This window comes from Pseudonaja textilis, chromosome Z (genome assembly GCF_049901715.1).
Source record: "Pseudonaja textilis isolate UNSWEBS1 chromosome Z, rPseTex1.2, whole genome shotgun sequence".
Taxonomy (NCBI): domain Eukaryota; kingdom Metazoa; phylum Chordata; class Lepidosauria; order Squamata; family Elapidae; genus Pseudonaja; species Pseudonaja textilis.
In genome coordinates, this window is record NC_142008.1 from 35,566,581 (window position 1) to 35,591,895 (window position 25,315).

The following is a 25,315-nucleotide window of genomic DNA, read 5'->3' on the forward strand; positions in this document are numbered from 1 at the left end:
GGTTTCTCCTTTTCCTGTGTTTTCATGCCACAAAAAGGGTGTCTCAGAAAGTTTTCTTCTCTCTCTCTTCCCCTAAAAGAACTGTAATAGCCTCAGCATATTCCTAATCTAATTAACATCCATAACACTTAGACAATAAATTGACTTCAACTGCTCTTGAAGTTCCCTGCCACCTTGTTAAGTTGCCTTCCATTGCAGCTGTAAATCAAAAGAGAAGGGCTAAGGTCACAGTCCATGTTTGCTGTATGCTTGAGTGAGAGACACTGATGGCTTTACCAACTGCTCCTTTCTGTTGTTTTTGCAGAGTTGTAGAAGGGAGCACGCTGCAATCCCAAACAAAATCTTGTTCATCTTGAGCAGAGAAGCAAAGCAGCAAAGGCTCAGTTAAGTGTAAATGTCAAATACAAGGTAAATAAAAGAATTTTTAAAAAATCTAAGTCTACAGCTCACAGTTTAACATGCTTATTCAGGAGTAAGAACTCCAGAATTCCATGATATTTTTTAATGAAACTAACAAATCAAAGCAAAGACTCAGAAGTAAAAGCAGAAGAGTGTGTGTGTGTGTGTGTGTGTGTGAGAGAGAGAGAGAGAGAGAGATATGGTGGGGGAGAGAATTAATAGGATGTTCCATGCTTGAACTGAAATGCAGGTGTGCTCAGAACTGTGGCTTTAAAAGCTGTGTGTAAGTATTTGTTAGACAATTCTATCCTGCTTAAAGCTGTCTATCAGTGCTCAAAATATAACATGATGAACAACATGTCTTTTTAGGAGCTATTGAACTCCTTACTGAATTTGGTGGGACAGTAGACCAACTTTGTTGGATCTTATCAGAGTCATGAATACTTAGGTCCCCTTGTTTTCAATAGGTGTATTCTAAGTATTTATTAAAATTACTGTATATTTAATCTACTACCAAAATCAGTGATAGGCAATTTATGACTGTCGGGCCACATGTGGACCTTGAGTTTCTCTGTCTCTCTGTGAATGTGTGTATGTGCCTGTGGCTTACAGAGCTTCTTCTCATACCAATTTCTGTAATAAATAATTTACTGCCATTTTGACATGATGATCTCATTATAGTATAAGCTCTTAAATCAATGTAGCACAAGTTTTAAACCAAAGAAACAGTCCTCTTCTACCTCCTTACATCCTACCCGCTTCTCCAAACCTGGGAAAGTAAAAAAAAAAAAGTCCTTGTTTATATGTAGACTTGCCTATTTAGCAGAGTGCTCACTTCACCATAGAAGGTTCCAACCACCAAGAAGTTGGAATTTCACATCAAAAGTTCCACTTCTAGCCTCAAGAATTATGGATCAATTGTCAAATTGCTTTTTGTTAGATACATTGGCATATTTTCAGCAAATGAAGAATGAGTAGCAAAGGGCAAATTCAGCAAAATATCCATAGTGAGGAATCAAGAGGAGAAGGGGATCTTTTTTGTATTTTCCCAAATTGCTAGCTTAACATTTTTGGTCAGAGAGTGAGATCACAAGGCAACAATATTTGAAGCATGTCATCTAAAAATCCTATATATCTTTTGGTTATTTCTTGCTAAAAAATAAATTAGATAAAAAAACCTACTTCAGATGATTAAAAACAGAAATACTGTGATCTGGATACATTATCCATCTCCTTAAATAATCTATCTATGATCTCTGATACTTTTCTATAAGCATAGATTTATTTTATTGGTTTATTGTTTTTAGTATGGCATTGGTGCATGCATGGTGAAAAAATCCCATTACATCTGAAATGAAGGGATCATATTGTGTTTTACCACAAAACACACTGTAATTGCTACTGTATTACAAATAAATATTTTAATAAGGAAAAGCTGAAGCAGTCATGGAAAAATGTATCTCATCACTGGCTCACTTAAATTGGATATCTGTACATCTGGGCTTTATTTTTAAAGCATGTGCAAGTTTTAACATTTTCGGCAACAGGATAGCTCAATAGATATAGAGCAACCCTGTTTTTGTTTGATATGTGAATTCTTAAAATATATATTATATCATCTAGTACCGAAATTAACAAATGTCGAACTGCCCAGAAATGTTCATTGAACAGAAGAGAATGGAAGTTTTACTATATTAAGTCTGCAGCAATAAATGTACTTCCTAAAAGGTAAGCCACATTGAACTCAATGGGACCTATGTCCAATTAATGTATAGTATTCTTCAGCAAAATTTCTAGCTTCCATGCGTGTGGTCAAGTATCTTAAGATTGATCTGGCTCACATGTCAGGCTAAGCGACAATGTATTTGGTTTGGATTCAGATTAGCATGTTGTGCTAACCATAATTTATGACATAACATATAGTGGTTTATTCAGTAAAGCATAGGTCAACATAACTATGTCATATTTGGACATTATACAGTATGTAACTTAAGTATGTAACTTATCCTTAAAAAGATTATCTTTCTCTTTGATGGTTTGTCAAGGAACAATTCTGAATGGCTTCCAGCTCAAGTTACAGTGGGGTGGGTGGTCATAACTAGAGAAGAAGGACCTTAAGTTGTACAGAAGGGTTTAATACCGGGAGAGCTAACTAAGCAGGCTTACTGTACAATAAATATTGTCACAGCTGTAGCCTGCATTTTTATTTCTATTATAGTAATTATTTTTAAATGTGTGCCTTTCCATAAACATTTAGCAAATTTGTAGTTGTCATTTTTAAAAAAAATAATGCACTGTCCCTAGTTTCATGTAATGAATGACCTGCCCTCTAATATGGTACAAAATGCAGCAGCCCACATGATTTTGTGCAGACCCCGGTGTATACATGTATCATTTCTCCTGCGGGAGCTGCAATGGCTGCTAATTTGCTTCTGGGTGCAATTCAAGGTGCTGGTTGTCACCTTTAAAGCCCTTCATGGCTTGGGACCAGGTTTGTCTGAGGGACCATCTCTTACTGGTCACATCTAACCAACCAGAGCGAGGAGACAGGGAATGCTGTGGGTCCCATCCCCAGGGAGATATATCTGGTGGGACCCAGAAGAAGGGCCTTCTCTGTGGTGGCTCCTTCTCTCTAGAGATTAGATTGGCCCCACTCTAACATTCTTCTGGAAGGAGCTGAAGACCTAGTTCTGTCAGTCGCCTGGGGAACACAGAGCGGCATTAAATGGCTCATATGATCTGCTGTCATTGGGGCAGGGGTGGGGGATGGTTTTATTTTATTATATTAATTTATTTGATTTTTTCATTTGTTTTATTGTTTTAAATGAGATTGTATATTCTGTAAGCCACCTTGAGTAGCCATGTACAAATAGGTGGAAATATAAATTCAATACATAACATATTAACACAGAATCCTCATGAAATAGAATAAGTAACTTCACATTTTCTGCTATTTTAGATTCAAGTTGTCCAGAATTCATGCAAGCTAAAACTGAGGATAAAGCCAAGTTTGCTGGACTTATCTATCCCTTAAATCAGTTGTTTCCACTTTGATAGTACAAGTTCTATACCCTACATCTAAAACCATCTTCAAACAGTATCCAGAAACTTATAGCTTTGAAGAAATCTGATCAGACCGCACCCATACTAAAAATTTGCTTTGGTTGCCCACTGCATTCCATTTTCTCTCTAATATGTCAAGGAGGAGGAATAGATTTTAAGGCTCTTAATGGCCCAGAGATTGGTTACTAAGGAAGTACCTGTCTCCTCCCAGATTTGCAGAAGAGATTGTTGTAATACAGACCTGCTTTTCGGGAATGCAGGAAAAAGCCTTCTCCTTTGTCAATGCACTATTGTTGGATTTCTAACGAGTGCCAATGCTATTTTCTCTTGAAAAGAGAGTCAGAATGCATCTTTTCAATGTAATTATTCACATTGTTAGATGTTTTATTATAAGCAATATTTTTTTTTCTTTGTTATAAAAAATTGTTTTATTTTGTTAGGTACCTTGTATCAATCACACCCACCCACACACATAAAGAGGAATGAGGATACTAATACAATAAATAAATAGTTATGTATCTCCAAGAATACTACAAAACTATACAGTAGATTATGTAGGAGACCAGAAATCACAACAAAGCAGTTGTTAGATGAGGTAGGGAAGCTGTGAGAAAGCGCCGAGATGTGAACATATCTTGGCTCAAAAAGTCTTTGATTACATCTAGTGCATTCTGGGCAAGTATTTGAGGACCTCTGTTAGAGTGGGAAACTTATTTATGGCCCCCATGAAGAATAGTTTAGCTAGACATTATGTTCTCTGACATTTTGCAGAGCTGGCTATAAGCAACACAGCCAAATAAAAGAGAGGGCAAAAAGTCACCCAAACTATCAGAATAAACATAAGTCCCTCCCATGCTGAATTCTGTTATAAGAATAATAGCTTGAAATACAATCTTCAAACTACCAGTTTCTAGAAGCAAGGATTATTTCAGAATAGACATCTATAAAATCAGCAGGCATAAAATATGAGATGGATCAAATGAAAGTATTTTGCTATTAAAAGCTATTTATCTTGCTCAACCTAAATTTGAATTACAAGTTTATTAAATTTTGTACTACAATGATATATTTAAGACAGGTTACAATGTATTGATTTCAGTCCTTACCAATCAGTTCCTACAGAAGTGTTAGTGAAAATTAATTGCCATTTTTCAACAAAATATAATCAAATTTGAAAGTCTGATCATACAAAAACAATAACTAATTAATTATAAATCACATTCTCTTTTTTTGTAGTATGGTGGAATCGGTTTAATCATTCACTAATATTCCTTCATCCAATTCATTTTTTATTCTTCCGTAAAAGGTGATGACTTTGTTATATGCCTATTCATCAATCTTTAGGTCTATAGCATTGATCAGACACCTGGAAAACCCCATATGTTTTAGTCATTAGGTTTGTAGATACAAAATAGTGGGGTTCATTTTATTTTTTGTATTCCTTTAAAGTACTAGTCAGGTGATGATATAGATACAGATTTTGATATAGATTACAAAAACTAGAATTAGATTCTTGGCAAAATAATGTCTTGTTGAGGAAATTTAACAGCATTATTCAAACTGTTAAATGTAAAAAAAAACAGGGACAAACTATTAATTAACAACTCTTGAATGAAAATATATATCTCCCTTGTAGTGGGAACAAAACTTCTACTGATTAAAATTGCAATAATGCTTAAAGTTCCATTAACTTCTTAAATTGACTGGTTATTTTTCTTCCCTCTTAAATGCTATGTGCTTTTAAAATTATTATTAGAAAGAAATCAACCTTTTAAATAATATCTCAGCTGATTTTTGGTTCATTAATTGGGAAAGATCTTAGGAATTCTATTAAAGAATAAACAGTTACAACTTTGGGGGAGTATTTTATTTCACTTATTTGTTTATTTGGCCATACCTCTGTTCTATTTATGTTCTAGGAATAGGATACATAAAAATGTGGGTTGGGGAAGAATATATAAAAGTTTAAAATACAACTGAAGTAGAATATGAAAGAACTAAATGCAACGTAATATACCAAAACCTAATAATTTGCTGATTATAACTATGAAATTGTCACCATTCTCCTCATGTTAAATTGATAGGAAAGTACTACCAGAGAGAATATCTCATCTTCATTGCAAAGAGATTTGTTGGACTTATGGTTAGACCATCTATTGTTATTTACTTAATCAATTTTGATTTTGAAGTCTCCCCAGCTTATTGTCCTTGAAAATATTAAGTAGAAAATAATAGGTCTTGCCATTTTAAAAACCCATTGAGAAGGGATTGGTTATGCTTATTGATTATCTTTGAAGAATATGGGTAGTACAACTGATCTGGCTTTCTAGCTCTCTTATCCAATAAAACCAACATGGTATTCTTCTGGATTAGGTCTGGAGATTAGAAGTGGGAGACACTGTTTTGTGATGGCTACTTTCTCCGTGGTCAGTGATATTGGTGTTCAGGGAGAAGTGAGGTCAAGCTTTAGTCCCCTGCAGCATGGGATGCCATGGGTTCAGGTCCTTCTATTCTCCTTTTTAAATATCTACTTGAAACTGCTGGGGAAGGGGGGGTGTCATCCAACACATAGGTTATGATATTATTGGTAGGTTAATGATACCCAGTTATACATTTCCACCCCTGGCTGTTATGGTCTCTGGAGGATATAAAGTTCTGGATGAGAGGAACTAACTTTGGCTCAATGCTAGCAATATGGAGTGGCTCTGGGGTTTTGGCCCATCTATTGATTCTTCATCTGACTTGGATGAGATTCCCTGGACTAAGCTGGTGTTCCATTATGGGGTCTTCCTGGATTCTTGGCTCTTTCTTGATGAGCAGGTAACAATCATAACTAGGAAGGCTTTTGCATAGATCATCTTGTATGCCAATTTTTCCCTCTTTTCCTGGACTTTTTATAGTCACTCATGCCTTAATCACGATGCTCCCTAAGAATGTCTGTCTATCCATCCAGAATGCATAGTATAGACATGGTCCAGATTCCTTCTCTGAGATCTGCCATCTATGGGACCTCTGCTTTTCCTATTGCTTATGGAACAATCCATTCCCAGAGATTCAGCAGACCCCCACCCTTTTAGCTTTTTGGAAGGCCATCAAAACCTGTTTTTAGCAAATCACTGTGATAATAAAGAATAGACAGAATGGAATGTTGGATCTGACTGTAGAACATACCCCCTATCCCTTTTTTGTTTCTGTTTTACTATTTTGTCATTTTTGGGTTATATTTTAAGTTATTGGGTTATATTGCTGCATGAGCCAGCAGTGAATTAAGATAGGCAGCCATAGAAATATTTTAAAAAGTAAATAGAAAATCTCAATTAAACTTAAGCACAACTCTTATTGAAATCAAAGAAGAATCCCTAACTTGGTCTAACAAGCTGTACGTTCACTGAGAGTAACAGCAATCCTTTTAAAAGCAATCCTTTTAAGAATATTATTAACAACTTTTTAAAGTAGATACTGGAATAATGTTCTGAGAAATCATTCTGAAATTTGTGCTGGAAGTTTGCCAGCTAAGGAGCTATAACTTCTTTCCAATCTTCTACTCACCAGAGATTTAAAATCCCAGCATTCAATTCTAAAAGATGCAATATTATGTTAGGAATGATTAGCATACAAATGGTTATGGAAACTCTACACTGCTGGCACAATAATACAAGACTTGGAAATTTTAGCCAGTGTTTTTCAGTGTTGGCAACTTTTAAGATGTGTGAACTTCAACTCCCAGAATTCCCCAGCTATCATGCTGGCTGGGGAATTCTGTGAGTTGCAGTCCACACATCTTAAAGTTGCCAAGTTTGAAAAACAGTGTTCTAGTCCAACTTCTTGAATTACACAGAATATTGAACAAATACATCTGCTGTACTCATAAAAGTGCCTGGATACAATGATAGGACCATTTCCTTGCTTGCCCCTTAGTCCTAACTATCCAAGATAGAATAATCGTTTATTGAGAGTTTTGAAGTTAAACAAACTTTAGGTCTAACTACATGTTTTTTGATGTTGTTTCTAGCTTAAAACAGAAATTGATTTCTTTGAAACACACTTAAGAAGTGTAGCCAAATATCTACTCATCTATTTAACTGATATGAAATGCACATTTTTATCAATGCACATTTTTATTTTAGCCTTAAATGGTACCAAATGACACAAAAAATAATTAAGTGGAATAAATTGGATTACTTATCAGATTGTTGATTAATAGTAACACTTAATCTATTCTTCAGAAAGAAAAATATATTTTAGTATTTACAGGTTTGAACATCTCAAAGTTTTGTGGGTATTATAAAATGCCTATTTTTCTTCTCCACACTTACTTTTTTTTAATAAATACAACCCATCATTTGGAATAAATCCACAATATCTATCCTATTAGAACACAGCTGTAAAAAAAAAGTGAGGTATGAATTATTCTTTGTTTTTGTGTGTATTTGTTAAGTGTCCATTTAGAAATGCAGCTGTAAAGTTCTGCTTACATTTTTTAGGCAGGAATATTAGGATAAATGTCAGAAATGCTGGGAACATTTGTATTAACATAATATTTTTTTAGAAGCCAGCAAGAAGTATCAGACTGTCATGCTATTAGTAAATTATCTCAAAGCCAATCTGCTATTTTTGGTAAATGACTAAATATAATTTCCAGTGAAATATAAGTCCTGTTCATAGATTCAAAGAAAAAATATTAATAATTCCTGATGTATACTATTAATACCAAAAACTTTCATTAAATGGCATAATTTTGCCCAAATGTCCATGACTGGTAGAGAAATGACAGATTTGGGAAACACACATTAAATGTATATATTTTCAAAATGATATGTTAAAATAGCAATAGGCAGACTACTTAGAAATATATTCTAATGCCTTAATAATACACTGTTTTTACATATCATTTCTTTTACTTTGGCCTCTTTCAATTAGGTATAAACTCTAGATATTATTTCTGAAAATGAAAACACCCAACACACACACACACACAAATTCCCTTAACAACATGTATCCTGACTTACTTCTTATTTACTTCTTTGTTTTATTATTATATTTAGGCACTCAAGTCCAAAACAACTCTGGGTATGCAAACAAACCTGCAAACATTTACCCTCATCTGCCCACACTTCAAGCTGCATTGTTGCTATTCCAAAGTAGAATTCTTGAAAAATTTCAAAAAAAATTCTTGGCTGATAGATATATTGATGAGTAAATGAGATGGGCTCTGGAAAAATGTTGCACATTTGGGCAAAGTTTAGACAGTCTCCTGACATGCGAAAGAAGACTGCATATAAAATACTTTTTTATTGATTTATTGGCCAATCAATTTATATCCACCACCTGCCATATTGGTTGAGCAGAAAATTAGAACAACTGGAGCATTGTTTTAATACGTATGGTAATTCTTGGGCCTATGATGGTGATATAGCCACAATATTTTGGGATCAAGTTCTGAATTAACAATGCTGATTTCTGCTATTCTGAACAGATTTCAACAGTTATTACTTGCCAATAAACTAACTCCTATTTTAAAGCTTTTACAGCTATGTGAATTACACTAAACAATATTTCACCCAAAGTATCCTTTATTTATTTATATTATTTTTATTTTGTAATAATTTAATATAATTTATTATACTAATAGTTGTATTAATGTAAATAATATAATTGTACAATTTTACCTTTAGTAAAATCATATGTAATAGGATAATTTTACATACATAACATTTTAATTTATAATCTCTTTGTATTGGTTGCAAAACAGAACCTGTGTTGCAAGACTAAAGCAATCAAAAAACTATTTTTACATACATTTTGATTGTCTGTGTGAATAAGGATGCAACCATATTATAGAACACTAATGTATTCTTACATAGTATATTGTACTACTTTCTGATGCAATCTCATGCAACGTATTTATATAATGAACTTTATCCAAAAGTATTAATAATTTATATTTCAAAAGGATTTACAAATGCTGTCCGCGATATTTGACTCAGGACTGGTCCTCTGCATGTAAATGTAGTGTAGTCAACTTCTTCCCAAATTTAGGAGTCAATTTTAAATGCATTTAATTTGAGATTAAAAATGAAATGGATTAGGCAAATGCAAGAGTGCAACATTGATCCCTTACCACAAAAACCTGAGAATCTTTGTTTTATCTATGTCTAATTTCCTGGGTTTTTTTTTAAAAAAAATTGTTTAGGTTTTGTTTGTTTGTTTCTGTACCCATTAACAAAATAATCTTACCATTCTTCATTCATCTCTTCCAACCCTCCCAATCACAAATCATTTAATAGTACTTGAATGTTTTGCTGGTTTCAAGGTAATAAACTTTATTCATACCCATTGCAAAAAAAGACTTGGGAGGGGTTTTTTTTTCCTCCCTTTTTTATTTGCTACAATCTGTTCAGTGTCACTATATTAAGAACAGCAACATGGCTCCAAAGCTGAAGTCTGGGAAGCTGTACATCAGGCACACTTTAGCAGATTTATGTCATCAACTCCCACACAGTATCAATCATTCCCAAGATCATAATTTGCTACCAAAGCAAAAGCTGTACTGAAATCACCAGGACAGACTTTAAACCAAGCCAGTTGAAAGTTTTCAGTTGCCATGGAGGAATTAGGAGTGGGGGGTGAGTGGTTGAGGTTAAATAATTCTCAGCAAACTCTCCCAAAGGAGTTATGGAAGGGGGGGGCAATGTTGCCATCAGCACAAACACAAGATGTCTCTGTTAAAGAAACCAGGATGCATTCTGAGACAAATAAACACAGATTTATCAGTCTGGCTGCAATTTTATGAAGTGCAACATTAGCTCTTTTCTGTCTCTTTCCAATCTAGATCAGATAAACAGATGCATCCGGGACTGCATATGTCAGGGTATATGATCAGTAGCAATGGCCAGGAGCATTTCAAAGCATTTCAGGGTTCTTTCACTTTGTTTTCATATCAGCATTTTCAGATGTCAAAAAGCCATTGGCACAGCAGTTAGGCCTTTTTATTATACCAATTCTTAAAATATATTTCAATACAGAGAAGGGGAAATACCGTGTTCTTTTCTAGTTCAAGAAGAATTGCAATTCCTATTAGGACATGATAATTTGGTAGTAGTGAAAGACCTAGTCCTTCCATGTTCTTTGCTCTATCAAGCAGGCACACAAGCACAGAGGCAACAAGTCAAAATGTGGCCCAATGCCTGTCTGTGGCTTCATCTTCATTTTCAAGAATGCCTCTGGGATAATGAGGTTTATACATCCTATAATTCAATATTCCATTACTTACCCTAGGGTTACCTTAGGAATTATCCTAAAGACAACCTACTATTTCAGATTTTATACTGTAATATCCAAAATTAATGTCACCCTCTGTATATTAAATGAAAAGTGGAATGTAAAAATCCGTGACTCCAACCAGGTTTCAAAATTTGCTATCATGATAATTTTTAGCTTCCAACTTTCACATGAGGACTGTCTCTTTTCTACTTCTAAATGCAGAAATCTCCTACAGGTGCTAATTCCCACCTGTTGTAAAATGATATCCCACTCTGACAACTTTTATTTACTATAGGAAACCATTTCTCCTTTGGTATTTTAATGATCACAGGACTAATAATTATTTTGGGAAGATTCTGCAGAAAAAATATGACCACCTAATGGATCAGCCCCCAATGGGGCCTCAGAATTATACCCCATTCTATATTTTCCAGAGCATAATGACATGTTCCAGCACAAATTATGCTCTGGAAAACAAACAGAGAATGTATATATGCATGTTTATGTGTACAGGTTCTCTCAGAAAGAATATTTGTGGTTGGTTTTTCTCTTCTTCTTCTCCTCAAACATCTTAATGTTTAATGTTTGTTTAAATTTTTGGGGAAGTCATCAAAAGTAGCTGCCATCAATCTCCAAACTTGTAAAAGTCAACCGAAGGAGGCAGAAATAGTTTAAAAAATGTGTTAAGCTAAGAGAATCATATGGAACTTTTTAAAGGAATGTATCAAGGGAATTTGCAAACTGTAACCTCCTACAACTGCAGGAAAGGCTACTGAAAGTGTGAATTAATTTAACACAGAATTTGTCCTCAGCCATTCTTAAGAAATTAACAGACAGTGGGGAAGTGTAGAGAACAGAGTAGCATGCAAAATTATAAATCAACACAAGAGAACTGGAAGGTGCACTTGAAAAGCTTGACATCATTTTAAAATACTCTAGACAGGATGATTGATTTTTCCATAGGGGAAAAGATGTGCAAAGTGGGGGAGGGAAGCAAAGGAAGAGCCTATCATGTTCAAAAGGTCATGAGAAGAAGCAGAGCAGAAAAAAGCATTTGATCAAAGACAAGCTGCCAAATCTGTGTGCTAAGATATTGCCAGTTAAGTAAAAGATGTTTAAGATAAAAACATCTACAGCTGCATTGCAATATGGAAAATTGGAACTTAATGAATACAAAGTTAGAATTGGTCATCTACATTTTCTTCTTTGATAGCTTCTTCAATTGTTCACAAAGAAAGTTTGCATCTCAGGTACATGCTATAAATACATTATGTATATTCATGTGCTCTGTAGTTGCCAATTTGCCTGTTCCTAATTATGATGACATCAAAATGATGCAACATGATACCATGATCTAAGTTTTGCCCTTTCAGATTAAAACCATGAATATCAGCTAGCAGTTGGAAAACAGGATACAAATTCCTTAATTTCTCTCCACAATTTTAGTAGAGAAACTTTGCATTTTTGACCAAGCCAAATCCATAAAATGCTAGGGAATTTTTGGCAGCTTGACATTCAGTAAATCAGCCATCAACAGACACATAGAGATAAACTCCATCCACATACCATTTAAAAGATAGCACCAAAAGTCAACTAAGAAAACAAACATCACTCATAGCAGCCAACATCCAAATAAACAACCAGAAGAAACTATATCCAAGCAACAATCAATGAAGAAACTACAATCAAGACTGATAATGCAAACTAGTAAACACTAGCAATCAGCAAATATTCCTTTTTTATGAACAGATGATGTTATCTAGCCTGGTAATGAAATGTCTGCAGAAAAAAAAGCAATTAAGTTGAGAGGAAACTAAATTAGTTGGTTGATGTCTCAACACTATACACATAAAGCTACTTGGAATAGGTTGGAAAGATTTTGTGCACAAGGCCATAAAAGTGTGAGAATAATGTTCATGGGAAACAAAGAATGTTTTGTGGAATGCTGAAGAAAAGCATGCTATGGAACAGCAGAAAAGGAAAAATAGGAGACATATAAAATAAATATTGAAGTATAATCGTTGCCCATGGTCTTGCATGCCACTTGTATAACATGTATCAACACTACAATACCTTATAATTAGGAAAAAGTTAAATCCGAAGTGGGATTAATTTGTGAAGGCTGCTGGAAGTTTTGTCACAGTAGGAATGACTTAAATTTTGGTAAAGGGCTGTTCTTTTTTACCAGATAAAGGATAAGCAGATTTGATTTTTTCCTTAACATCATTTACAAATTTATGAAAATGAGAAAGTTTATGTACATTTTTTGATTTAGAGAAATCCGGTGACAAAATGAATTAGCTTGAATTATGGAAGTTTTACTATAACGATTCAGTTGAAAATTGGTTGCTAAATGCAATGAGAGCAATATGACAGAAATCAAGCATATGTGAGACAAAATAGAATGTCCAGCCAATCAGTTAACATTAAGTAGGAATGAAATGAAGATGCATAATTATCTTAATAGTTTCATGTATTAATAAGAAATGCTTGTGATATCACAAGTAGCTGTAGACAAATGTATATGTACTTTTATACCGCAATGATTCTATGTTATTATTAGACAATGCAAATTATTTTCCTCAAATATTGTATGCAATGATATAGTATGTATTTGAGAATCAATATATCTAAAACTAAGGATGACAAGGAAAGTGGCAGGTTTATAAATACATGGCAAAAACCTAGAACAAGTATAATTATGATACCTTGGTAGAATGATTACTAAAGTTAAGAGAATGGATAGAGGAAGCTGGTAAAAAGATATGAATGGATGTTGTAAGAAGTTTGTCAAAATAATATAAAATGGCAGCATACAACAGCATATTACTGCCAGTTTTGCTGTTTGGAAATAAGAGTTGATATGTTCAGAGAAACATAAACACTGTGTTGAATACAGGAAAAATTGGATGCTTAAAAAAAGAAAAAATGGGATCCAGAATGAATAGATATTAATAAGTGAGAACTGATTATAAAGGTCACTGAAGAGTACAGAAGCATATGCATGGTTTGTGGCAAATTAAAAAAAAATGAGGACCACATATATGAAAAAGATTAAGGGTTCAAAATTAAGAAAAGACTATTGCACTATGTTTAAATAAAGTTAAGATTTTGAGAAATAGTGAGGTGAAGTTTTAAAAATAAATAATACATGAAACAATGATTATAGCGAAAATACTTTAAGAATGATTTGCGAGAACAGAAATAGAGGTGTGAATGAAATGTTTAATTTAATTGGTTTACAATTTCTTATACCTTCTCCACACACTGGGCATACAGTTTCTATGTGGCTTGTAAATGAAAAACTCCTGATGACTTTTCCACAATTTTTATTATGTAAGCATAGGATCTATTATCAATATATAAAACAATACTCCACCCTGTGGCATTAGAGAACAGCAATATAAAACAGTCTTAGATTTTAATACACAAGGTTTGACATTCTTAAAAATACTGGGTAATAAGTAGAAATAATTTGGAGACAGGGTTCCCCTATATAAAAATGTTTTGAGAAAGTTTCAAATTGAAATAAATCCTAAAAGCATTTTACAAATTTCTGCTATAAAAATATAAGTAAATACAATAAGCTTGAATGGGGAAACATTCAAATATCACAATGAAACCTGTACATGGGAAAGTAGGGTTCCTCTGCTGCTCATGATTTTTTAAAATATTGCTACAATATTTCTAGATTTTTTTTAAAAAAAAGTTTAGTAGCTTCCTCCTAATATTTGGACCTATGCCCATTGTCTCCTCACTCTAGGACAATAGCAAACTGGAACAGCATAGAACTTGTGAAAAGTAGTCATTTTGTGATAGGTAATTCCTCTAAAAGGAAGTAATTCTCAAAGAATTCCAGAACATGATCCAAAAATTCAGAACGTTTCTCCTTTTCTTTTTCTGTTCTTATCCGATATAAAACATTATTTACCATCCATATTTCCTTCTTAGTGATGCGGTGGCCTAGAGGTGGAGCTTTCACCTCACAATTAGGAGCTGAGTTCGATCCTAGGTAAAGGCAGATATTTATCTCTCAGGGCACACTGAGAATATATCTGCTGGGTGGGGGACTCCGCAATGGTGCCAGGAAGGGTATCCAGCCACTAAACACTCAGCTGCATTCAGGTGTCCTTGTCCCGCAAGGTATTATGGAGTCATTTGATGATTTCCCTCTTGAGAATTATATCGTAAACATTTTTCGTAATTTTAAAAACATATTTTATAGCTGTGAAGGAAATCAAGACTAGAAATTTATGCATGCTTACTGAGATTAACATAAGTCTACCTCACTAATTGGGAATTAATTCTTAATAAAGATGAGCAGAACAATATACTGTATGTTTTTTTCTGTAATAAATAGAAACATGCACATCTTAGTTATGGCAGTAAGGCAAGAACATTCAGTTTTGATGTTTAAAATGTATGAATTTGGTTAATATATGAATTTGGTTAGCCTTTATTTGTTTATGAAATAGTCTAATTGTATCAGTCTGTGACCTGTTGGGTAAGTACGGTAGCTTGTGCAGGTTATATATTGCACACACGAAACCATCTCCCCCCATTACCACTGCCAATCCATGAGGCAGAAAGATTGGGGACTTGTGTTATAAATTAATACAATCAAAACTGATGAGTCATGATTAAAGAAACCTAATTGTTTTAAAAATAATATTTTTCTTCATCTAGCCTCTAACAGGATAGCATATTGATCATTACAGTAAAAGCTTTCTCTCACTAAAGTAATCCCGCTTAATTTAGTCTTACCAGTATCTGAGTGATGGGTTATTACTGAATAAACTAAGTTAAGGGTGTCAAACTCGATTGCGTCACGTGACGTATTATTTTTTCCTTTGCGGAACCGCGGTGGGCATGACCTGTGTGTGACTCATCCAGCCTACGGGCCGAAAGTTTGACACCCCTGGTCTACGTTTTTAAATCGATGGAACATATAGCAGTTCAATTTGGAACATGATCCTTCCCAAATTTCTCAACTTTCTTTCTCCTTTTATTTATGCTTTGGACTTGCATTTAAATACTAATACTACTAACTTTGGCAAGTCTTTATTTCCTATTTGTTGTCTGCAGCACTCTAGTATTGCTTAATTATCTTTGGAGCTTGTTTGCATCTTGTGATATTCAGATAGTTTAAAGTTATAACAGTTCATTGTTATGTGTCTGTTCTGAATTTGTGTTCCAAGTTATTTGTGAGGATGGGTTGGGTAGGAAGATATTGTGAAAATAAGAAAAATATATCTGACTGGCCACCCTTGCATCTGGAGGGGAAAAAATGCCTTGGTGGACTTCCCACTTAGGATTCAATGGAATGTGCAGTCCATTGTGCTGCAGACCATTAAACCCAGAGGTGAACAAAGAAAGTATATGCCGCCCCCCCTCCCCTGGTTATATAGTAAGGAAGGTAAAAGCTGGATTTCCATATTTTTCCACTGAGATTGCCAGGTGTTTTTCCCCTTTAATCACAAATCCACCCTATATTGTGAAAAACATCTTCATTCATTTAAAAGCCATTTATTTCACATTAACACAAAACCTCAGTTGAGTTGCCACGTTTCAGTCATCAATTTTATGTGGAACTGAGAAATCATAATTTCTTTTTTTTTTTCACAATGGACTATAATCTCACAGTTATGGTTGAAGATGATATATAGTTTTCAAGTGTTTTCACAGAGCTTTACATCTGATTGGATTCTGCTCATTCTGAAGTTTTAAACCCATGGTAACAATAAAAATATAAACTCTGGGTCATTTTAGATGGCAGCCAACAGCATTCCTTTGGCAGGAAAATGTCTACATTACATATTTAATATTTTAATGCACAAATCAAGCCTCTAACTTCAGCTTGTGAGCACCGTGTTAACAATGTAAAGTAACAAACTAAAATAGTTGTTAGTGTGATCCAGTTGAGCTCTTTTCTTCTGTAAAAGAGAGCATTTACTGTTTATCCTATAGAAAGTATCTTTTTTTAGACTTTTTAAAGGTTTTTTAATCCCACCTATATTATTTTTATAAATAACTCAAAACAGTGAAAATATCTTTCTTCCTATTTTTCCTACAACAATCCTACGAAGTGACTTGAGTGAAGAATCACCTAGCTGGCATTACTTATATATAATCTCTCTTACTTTCTTAAGCTTTATGACCAGTTAGGAATGTTACATCATACTCTAACATGCAAAGTTTAACTTGACTTACCCATAGACACATGAAGATTGCAAGGAGGGGAATTTCCCTGACTTTAAATACTGAATATCTTACTTGGTATTTTTATATATATTGACCACTAGTATATAGTATATATCTATGTCCAAACACAGTAATTTGTGACTCTGTTACCGATACCACCCATTTATTTGTTTTCTGGCCCTCCATGACATTCTCAGAAGTCTTCTCCAGTACTAATTTCAAAAGCATGTTATTTCTATCTTGCTTTTTCAAAACCCAACTTCCATTTCCTGGGGAGGAGGACCTGCTGCTTGTCCAATTCTGATATGATGCATAATCATCATGTTAATGGCCTATGAATTCAATTCCTGGTGAAAGTTTGAACTGCACAGCTGAATCTATCACTATATATATCTGGTGAACCTCAAAGAGGACAAAACTGGTTGCATACTATCTCCTAGAATTTACCTGAAAAGTGAATCCTTTTCTTTATGTTTCTGTATTTAAATGATTCAAAAACACAATATACACAGTACAAGTATTCCTATATACGATTGATACTACGGGTCATAGTATTTTAAGTTCTTGGTATTTTAACTCCTAAGTGGCTATCTAGTCTTTTTAAACATTTAATGAAGGGATGTCCACTTTCTTCCAAGATGTTGTTCTATTGTTTAAAAACTTTGTAGGCAAGAGTACCCAACATTTAAGATATATTTTGTTTGTTTAAACCCATTGATTAGAGTTAAAAAATTGTAGAAAATGTATACATTCATCTGTATGACAATTTATTAAATCATTAAAATTTCTTTTCAAAACTATTTGTAGTAATAGAATACTCTAAAAAGACTATTACTATTTCTTTTCAAACTGAGTGCCATATTAGAAATTTAAGAAGTTGTGAAGATTTTCACAAAATAGCAAATGAAATGGCATGACTACCAAAGAACATAATTAACTACAAAACATGGATTTATCAAGGTTCTAAGTTGCCTCCTTTTTAATAATATAAAGAACCAAAGACCCTTCCTATTGCACCAACTTATTTTTTTCATTTTCTTGTAGTAATGGACATTTTTAAACAAGGTTGATGGATACAGCCTTCCACTCTTTTTATTTTTAAATAAAGCTTATGGGTCTGTATTTGAGCCCCAAATCCTCCTTTTTTATAAAGATGATACTTGGATCTGGAACTTTTGTTTTCAATATGCCAATTTTCTTGCTTATTTATTCATAGGGTGGTGAGAGAACCTAATGAATCCAAATGTCCCTAGGTATGCTGTAGTTCAAAGTACCGAATTAGAAAACCCAAGTCCTACTCCTTATATATATACATTTATAATTAAGAGATCAATCTCTTACTCACTATGTTGACATAATAGAAGTCTTTAAAGATATTGGAATTTTAAAAGAGTACAAGTAAGTTCTCATATAGTAATTTTTCAGGAAGATCCTTTAATATCACTTTGAAAACAAATACTTTAAACTAAACATACAGCTCAGAGGATGAACTCAATTTAGGGTTTGGACATTTTTTCCGCTAAACCTTTAAATACACTAATAGTTACTATTTAAGGGCTAGACAAAAACAAAAATGTCTTTTCTCATATTATTTATTATTTTAGGCATTATTGAAGTCCAGCATCTACAATGGAATTCTTTAGACATCAATTAGAGATGCTAAAAATATCAAAATATTACTGCTAGAAGAGTTCCAAATACAGGTAAGGCACATTGGTATTATTCAGACATTTTCATTCTTTTCTCTTCTTTTTAGCTTTAGATTTTAACAGACCAGAATGTCCATTTTCCTCCTCAAAAATTTTTCTTTTCTTTTTCTTAGATTTGCCATGATCACTATGATAACCACTGGAGTCACTGGCATGCATTCCCACCTCTGCTCCATCTTGCCCATTCTCTGCCTCGGGCTTATCATATATACCATGATCATCTTCATCATCACCACTATGCATTTCTCTGTCTTCTATCCCAACACTTGATATATCAACTTCCATCTCCTCTGAGCCAATATGTACATCACAATGTTTTTCATACTTTTTCTTGCATTTTTCCTTCAGCATCTCTTCTCCAAGACTAAAAATAAAAAAATAACTGAGAAAACAACTTTTACAAGACTAGTAAATACCTGCAGTTATACAGAAGCAAAACACTGTACAATTTATCCAAAGTTATTCATACCTGACTGTTTTCAATTGTAATAATACCCTCACATCTAGATTATCCTCTATCTTTTAAATGGACTATTCTGACATATCCTTTAAATAGAAGATAAACAAACATTTTGGGACACAAACCATTATTATTATTGGTAGAAATTTTTCCACATTTTTTTTTAAATTATTTTAGATCTCACATACTTTTCCATTAAACTTTTGAGAAATAAATGAGATCTTAAAATTTTTGTGATATGCTATATAATAAAAGAACTTTTGTCCTTAAATCTTATATTCATAATCAAGCCACTCTATTTTGTAAAATGTATGTATTACCTGTTTTTACAAAGTTTTCCTCGAATGCAGAATACTCCAGCAGAATCTGAATCAAAATGTAGCACCTTAAATACCAGTCTAATACCTATTTGAAAACCAAAGTTTTTCCATTCTTCTGTTGTTATGTGATCTGGTTTGGGGATAGAAGCATTGAAACATTCATGAACCAGACAGCCAATATGGCTAGGTGCCACTTTATTAATTATACCCTGGAGAAGGAAAGGAAAAAAAGAAATGTTAGCACCATATCATTTGTTTTGGGAGAAACTATACTATTGTTTCTATCAATATTTAGCATAGGTACATACCAAAAACAATGGTACCTCGTTACTTGACATTAATTGATAGAGAAGCATGATGGGAAGTAAAAAAATATGAGTGCCAAACAAACCAGGTGACAAACCTGGTTTGTTTTGGCTATCCCCCTATTCCTTTTGCAACTATATTAACAGCATGGGGGACTTCCTGTTCGCTCTTTGCTTCTATCCCCATCTTGTTTTGCATGCAGAAACTACAAATACTGGGACAATATTTTCACATCAAAATGCATTGAGTACCACATTCAATGAGTTTGGAAAATAGTCAAATACCAAGGTACCACTATATATGGAACTAAGATGTATTCTTACATATTTTGAATGTTAAAGATACATGAACAATTTATTTTTAATTTTTTAGGTCAACTGGTCCACTATCCTTTCATTCCGAGTTGGTTTTTGCTCAGTTGACTAATATTGCATAAACTCTAAACTGTTTTTCTGTAAAAGATCAACAGTGGAAGTAATTTTTAACAGTTACTAGCCAGAATATGTTACAAATGTTATGAATAAGATCATTTGATATTTTTTCTAAAACATTTAAAAAGATATTTTCGTATAAAACAATTACAGTGCTAGTTTTAGCCCATTACTCTTATAATTAACTAAAGAACCATACCTGAAAAAGGTCAAAGATTGTAAACATTATAACCTAATAAATCACAAAATATAAAATTTAAACATGCTTAAGTATATAATCAACTGTAATAATTTCTTAAATATTGTATGTATCTGAGATGATATATACTATTTATATGTATAATCTAAAGAGTTAGAGTAGCATAGTGATAAAGGTACTGTGCTAGAACCCTGGAGACTATAAGTTCTTGATCTTCCTAAGACATGAAAGAAAACTGACATATTTTGGGCCAGTTGCTTTCTCTCAGCCCCACCCACATCACATGGTTGTTGTAGGAAAAATTAGAATGTGTATGTGTACAATAGTAACAACAGTAATGGTGCACTGATAATTGGTCAAATTATGTTTTATATTTTTAATTATACCATGTATGTTTTATTGTTTTCTTCACTGTATTGTAAATTACTATCGTTGTCATTATTATGGCAGGATAAATCCAATAAATAAAAAAATAATTAATTAAAAAAGCAAATGAACTTACTATGTAAGTTGAGACAACACCGTACAAATAAAAGTACTGAGTTATTTATATACATACCGTAAGTTTTTTTCCTGGCTTAGGCTGAAAGACAACAAAAGTAGCTTCTATATCCAGGTGGATGGCCCCAATATCATCAATTATATCACCCAGTTCTTTAGTTATTTTAATGGCATTATAAGCCACAGGAACTCCTTGAAAACTAGAGGATAAAATAAATAAATAAAATAAACCACTTAACAATATAATCAGCATAAATGTACCTAATGTTAGGAAGAAAACACTAATTATGATCCTTACCATGACAAAGACGTAACAAACAATTCAAATAAATGAAAGTTACACAAATGCAGATTTTATGATTCTGAGAAAAATGTCGGAGTTAGGAGGCCCACTAGTAGTGTACAATATAACAGATGACTACAACATCACTTATGTTACATACCATCATATGTTTATGAACTACTTACAAATGTACTGATTGAAAAGAAGAAATTTCCATCCAAGTTTATTTTGTAGCTAACAGAGGAAATAATGAACACATATGTTCACAACAAATAAGGAATGTACTCTCTTTCTTAAATTAATCCTGTGTTTTTTATTTAAGCAATTTACCTCAACTGTGCCCTTAATGGTTTCCAATGTGTAATGATTTGTAACTAACATTTTAATAAAGGGATTTGTGTAACATCTTAATTATGTGAGAAATTTGCAGAACAAATTTATTTTGTTCCCTCTTTATACAGTGAACTTCAATTGCAAATAAATGATCATTCTTCCCCCCTTCCCCCCATTTACCTCATGTTGGCTACACAGACCTTAGAAGCTCTTTAAAGTGATAAACCAAGATAGCCAATGATGTTCCTGCCAATAAAGGGTTAATGGATATTTTTGGAAGGTCTTAGCAATGGAATGTTCTTTCTACCCAAGTTACTAGTTACTTACTAGTTACAAATGAGATACCAAATTTTTCACTCCTTCAAAAATGTTTCATTCAATTAATCCACTAATGTTGGTTTTACATTTCTTAAAATTACATTTGCGGCATGTTTCACAACAATGCACCGTTTAGATATAATGGGAAAAACAAAGTACAAGGACAAAAAGATATAGAAATACTTAATAGTGCTTATTGAAGTCAATCCTTTAATTTTGGGGGTGGGGAGTATTTCTAAATTATCTTCTGTATTCTTTCTAAGGTATTACACTGAAAAGGAATAGCACGATGGGTTGCTCTATATGTAGGCGGTTTATTAAAAGACTGGTTTTACTGAAAGATATGAAACAAGTCTGATATAATGGCCGTGGCGGGAGAGGGTGAAAGGGGGACTGTAATTTGTTAACTGCCTTTTGTAAGAAAGGTGTCCCGAAATATACTTTGAACTAGGACCCTCGGAACCTGTATTCAGTTTTAGAACCGGAGAACAATAAGACTAAGAGGGAAAATATGGAACAACTTCTAGAAAGTTCATCGAAGTAACTCGCTTTCTCACCAGTTTATCCTTTAGAGCCTGAAGTCTTTAAACGGAGTATTTTTACACGCAATGATGGCACGTACCTATCCGAGTAGCGGCGCAGTTCAGCATCTAACTGCGCGCAAATCCCGGTCCGTTTGCGATTCAAGAAGCGCGGCGGGAGCGCGATATGCCTCCGGTGCTGCACCACCACAAGGCAAGAGTAGCGGTTCTCAGCCAGTGCTCGCACAGCCTCAAAAGAAGGCAGCTCGACGGAGGTGGGAAGGGTCGGCGGAGCATTAGGCGCCGCCGTTGAGGTCACAACAGCCGCCTCAACCTCCGCCGCTCCAAAAGTCGAGCCGGCCTCCATCTTCGCCATGAAAAAAATGGATCACCCTTATGTCCCAAGGCGCCCTCTCTCCTTGCTGTCACTTGGTGATGACGTCATCACAGAGGAGGGTTGTTGTTGTTTTTTGCTGGGGCCAACCTATCAAATGGCTGAAAGTAGAAAAGGAAAAGGAGCTCTTCCTTTTCCGGATGTGATTCAGCGGCCATCTTGTGTGCGGTGGCTTTGCTTACTTACCATCTGCACGTGCGAGAATGGAGACTTCCTCATCCGGTTCTGAAGCTGACAGAGTTGTAAACCTGGGGGTGGCGCTCCATCGGTTGGTCCTGCGATATTCGTGTTTCTAGTCCGGAAGGATTTCTCCGGAAATGGATCTCAGGCAAAGGCGGCAAGGTGGGAAAATCCTTGAGATCACCGTACGTAAGCACTGCTACACGAATCCAGTAATCCAGACGGCTCATAGGATGTGCCCTGGAATTTTATTCCATGTAATAATATAATTTTATATGAAAAGTTGTACAATTTTATGTGAAAATCTATTGTGCCAAGGTTCTTTGCTGGAGAGACCGGTGACCTGATTCACTGATTTATTATCAGTGCTTAAATTGTTTCAATTCTGGTTGGTAAACAATTGGTTGTGTCATCAAGTTGTTTTCGACTCTTAGCAGCCACATAGACAGATTTTGAAAGACATTGTTCTGCAAATAAAGTCCTTCCTATGTCCCCTCCCCCCATTTTTGATTTTTAATGATCATAAGTGGTAACTTGTATCATATATTTGCTCATTTGTTTTTCAAATGTATCTTTCCAAACTTTTTGAAGTAATTTCCTTGTTAAAGTTGCAAAAGTAAAAATATGACATGATTTTGTAGTATCACCCATTTTCTTTGATAATAAACTGCACCAGGGTGTTATAATGCATAAAGTGAGGGACTAAAACTTCGATCCAACTTTACAACTACCCTCTTGTACTCAATAAGGCATCTTTGTTAGTCATCTTCTTTTGAACCCTGCATATTGTGTGTCACGATGGACCAATAATTTGGTTTCTCTGGGCCACAATGAGTGAAGAAGAATGGCCCCGGGTCACATATAAAACACACATTATGTATTAATGTATACAAATAACAAACTTCCTTTATTATTTATCTTGCTGGGACCACATTACTAGCTGTCCAGGGCTGCATGCAGCCTGTGGGCCATACTATGTAGCTATGTAGCTTTTGTTGTAAGAAAGATTATAGGCCACTTTGAATTCCTGGAGACAGCGTATATGAAACAAAATAAAAATACTGTTATAGATTAATAATGGACTCAACTTGCAAATAACATTTATTGATAAATCATTGTCCCAGTTTTACTCACCTTTGCTTTTTCAGATACTTTGAAGCAGAATAAAAATACTTACATTTGTAGTTGCTTTTTCTTCAGGAGTTCAATCCAATATTATTTCATGGGTTGGGGTGGAACAGGAGATGATGAAAATAGTACAAAATTTTATAAGAGTCTCGTTGGCCATTGTAGTAATTCAGATACCTTGAATGTCATCACTACTTTACTTAAAGTAACCATTTCACGTAGCCTGTTACCGGTAAAAGCCCATTTCACATATCCAAAGAGCTTTAACTGAGCTTTAACTATTAGTATTCTCAAACAACCAGTCCTGTAGTAAAATACTAGGTTTAAAAAGATGTTCAAACAAAAAGTATATCAGCATTTTAGGCTTAAAGTTACATGATTTGCAAGACATGACAATGGATATAAATACAGATAATTTTTAAGAGGGAATATTATGTTGAAATGGAAATGGGTTGGTCACATAGCAAGAAGAACTGATGGGAGGACCAAGGCAATCATAAAATAGATCCCAATTGAAAAAGAGAGACCTAAAACAAAGATAAATGAAATCAAGTACTATGGGCCCAATTGGCAAAAAAAAAGTTCAAGACTGTATTGGTTGAAAACAGGTGGAAGAGGCTTTCATCCTGCAGTGGATAGACAATGACCAAAATGATGGTTATTTACAGTATTTCAACTAAAATTATTTTATAATCAATTATTCTATCATCCAGATTTTCTGTACTGTAAAGTGAAAATGACTAGATTCAAATGCATAGGCTCTAATTTATAATTTTCTGATTATGTTTGTGTAAACTAAGGCTCTTTAAACGTGGCAAGTTTAAGACTTGTGGACTTCAACTCCCAGAATTCCTAAGCTAACATGACTGGAGGAGGAATTCTGGGAGTTGAAGTCCACAAGTCTTAAAGCTGTCAAGTTTGAAGACCCCTGGTGTAAACATTACCCTACATTTAGTATCACTTACAATTAAATATTCTTTGTACTGTTTTTAAGCTTTCATTTTTCAACATTTGACTGTGGATAAAAAAAATTCTTCTGTTTTCTTTTTGTAATAAATGCAAGATTTGAATTTTTCATCTCTTTTTCTTATTTCAAACTTCTCTAATCTTTTATGGATAGTTAGATAAACTAAACCTATATAATAAATAGCTGTAATTTAAGAAGGTGTCACTGGGTGGCACACTTGAGCCTTGGATGGATATTCAGTTCTTAGAAATCAATAAACCATTTTCCACCATAATATCAAATTGCTCAATTCAACAGTTCTGGAGAATGTTTACTAAATTCTGGACCTAAATATCTTCA

At 34.0% G+C, this 25,315-nt stretch overlaps 1 protein-coding gene across 3 annotated transcripts in view; it reads right to left on the reverse strand.

Moving 5' to 3' along the window:
- Positions 1-24,529, reverse strand: part of POLR1F (RNA polymerase I subunit F) — a 208,225-nt gene extending 183,696 nt beyond the window's left edge. For 2 of the 3 annotated variants that reach the window (XR_015740282.1, XM_087917422.1), the window contains exons 1-3: positions 22,409-24,529; positions 20,911-21,052; positions 19,416-19,624 (exon numbers count right to left, since the gene is read on the reverse strand). Coding sequence is in view for 2 of the 3 variants with exons in the window: in XM_087917422.1 (XP_087773548.1) it covers positions 19,416-19,624; positions 20,911-21,052; positions 22,409-22,683 (626 nt within the window). In the remaining variant the exon portion in view is untranslated. Of the gene's footprint in view, positions 1-17,675; positions 19,000-19,415; positions 19,625-20,910; positions 21,053-22,408 lie in introns of those variants that run through there. The other variant, XM_026706376.2, reaches the window with a different exon arrangement.
- Positions 24,530-25,315: the final 786 nt, after the last annotated feature.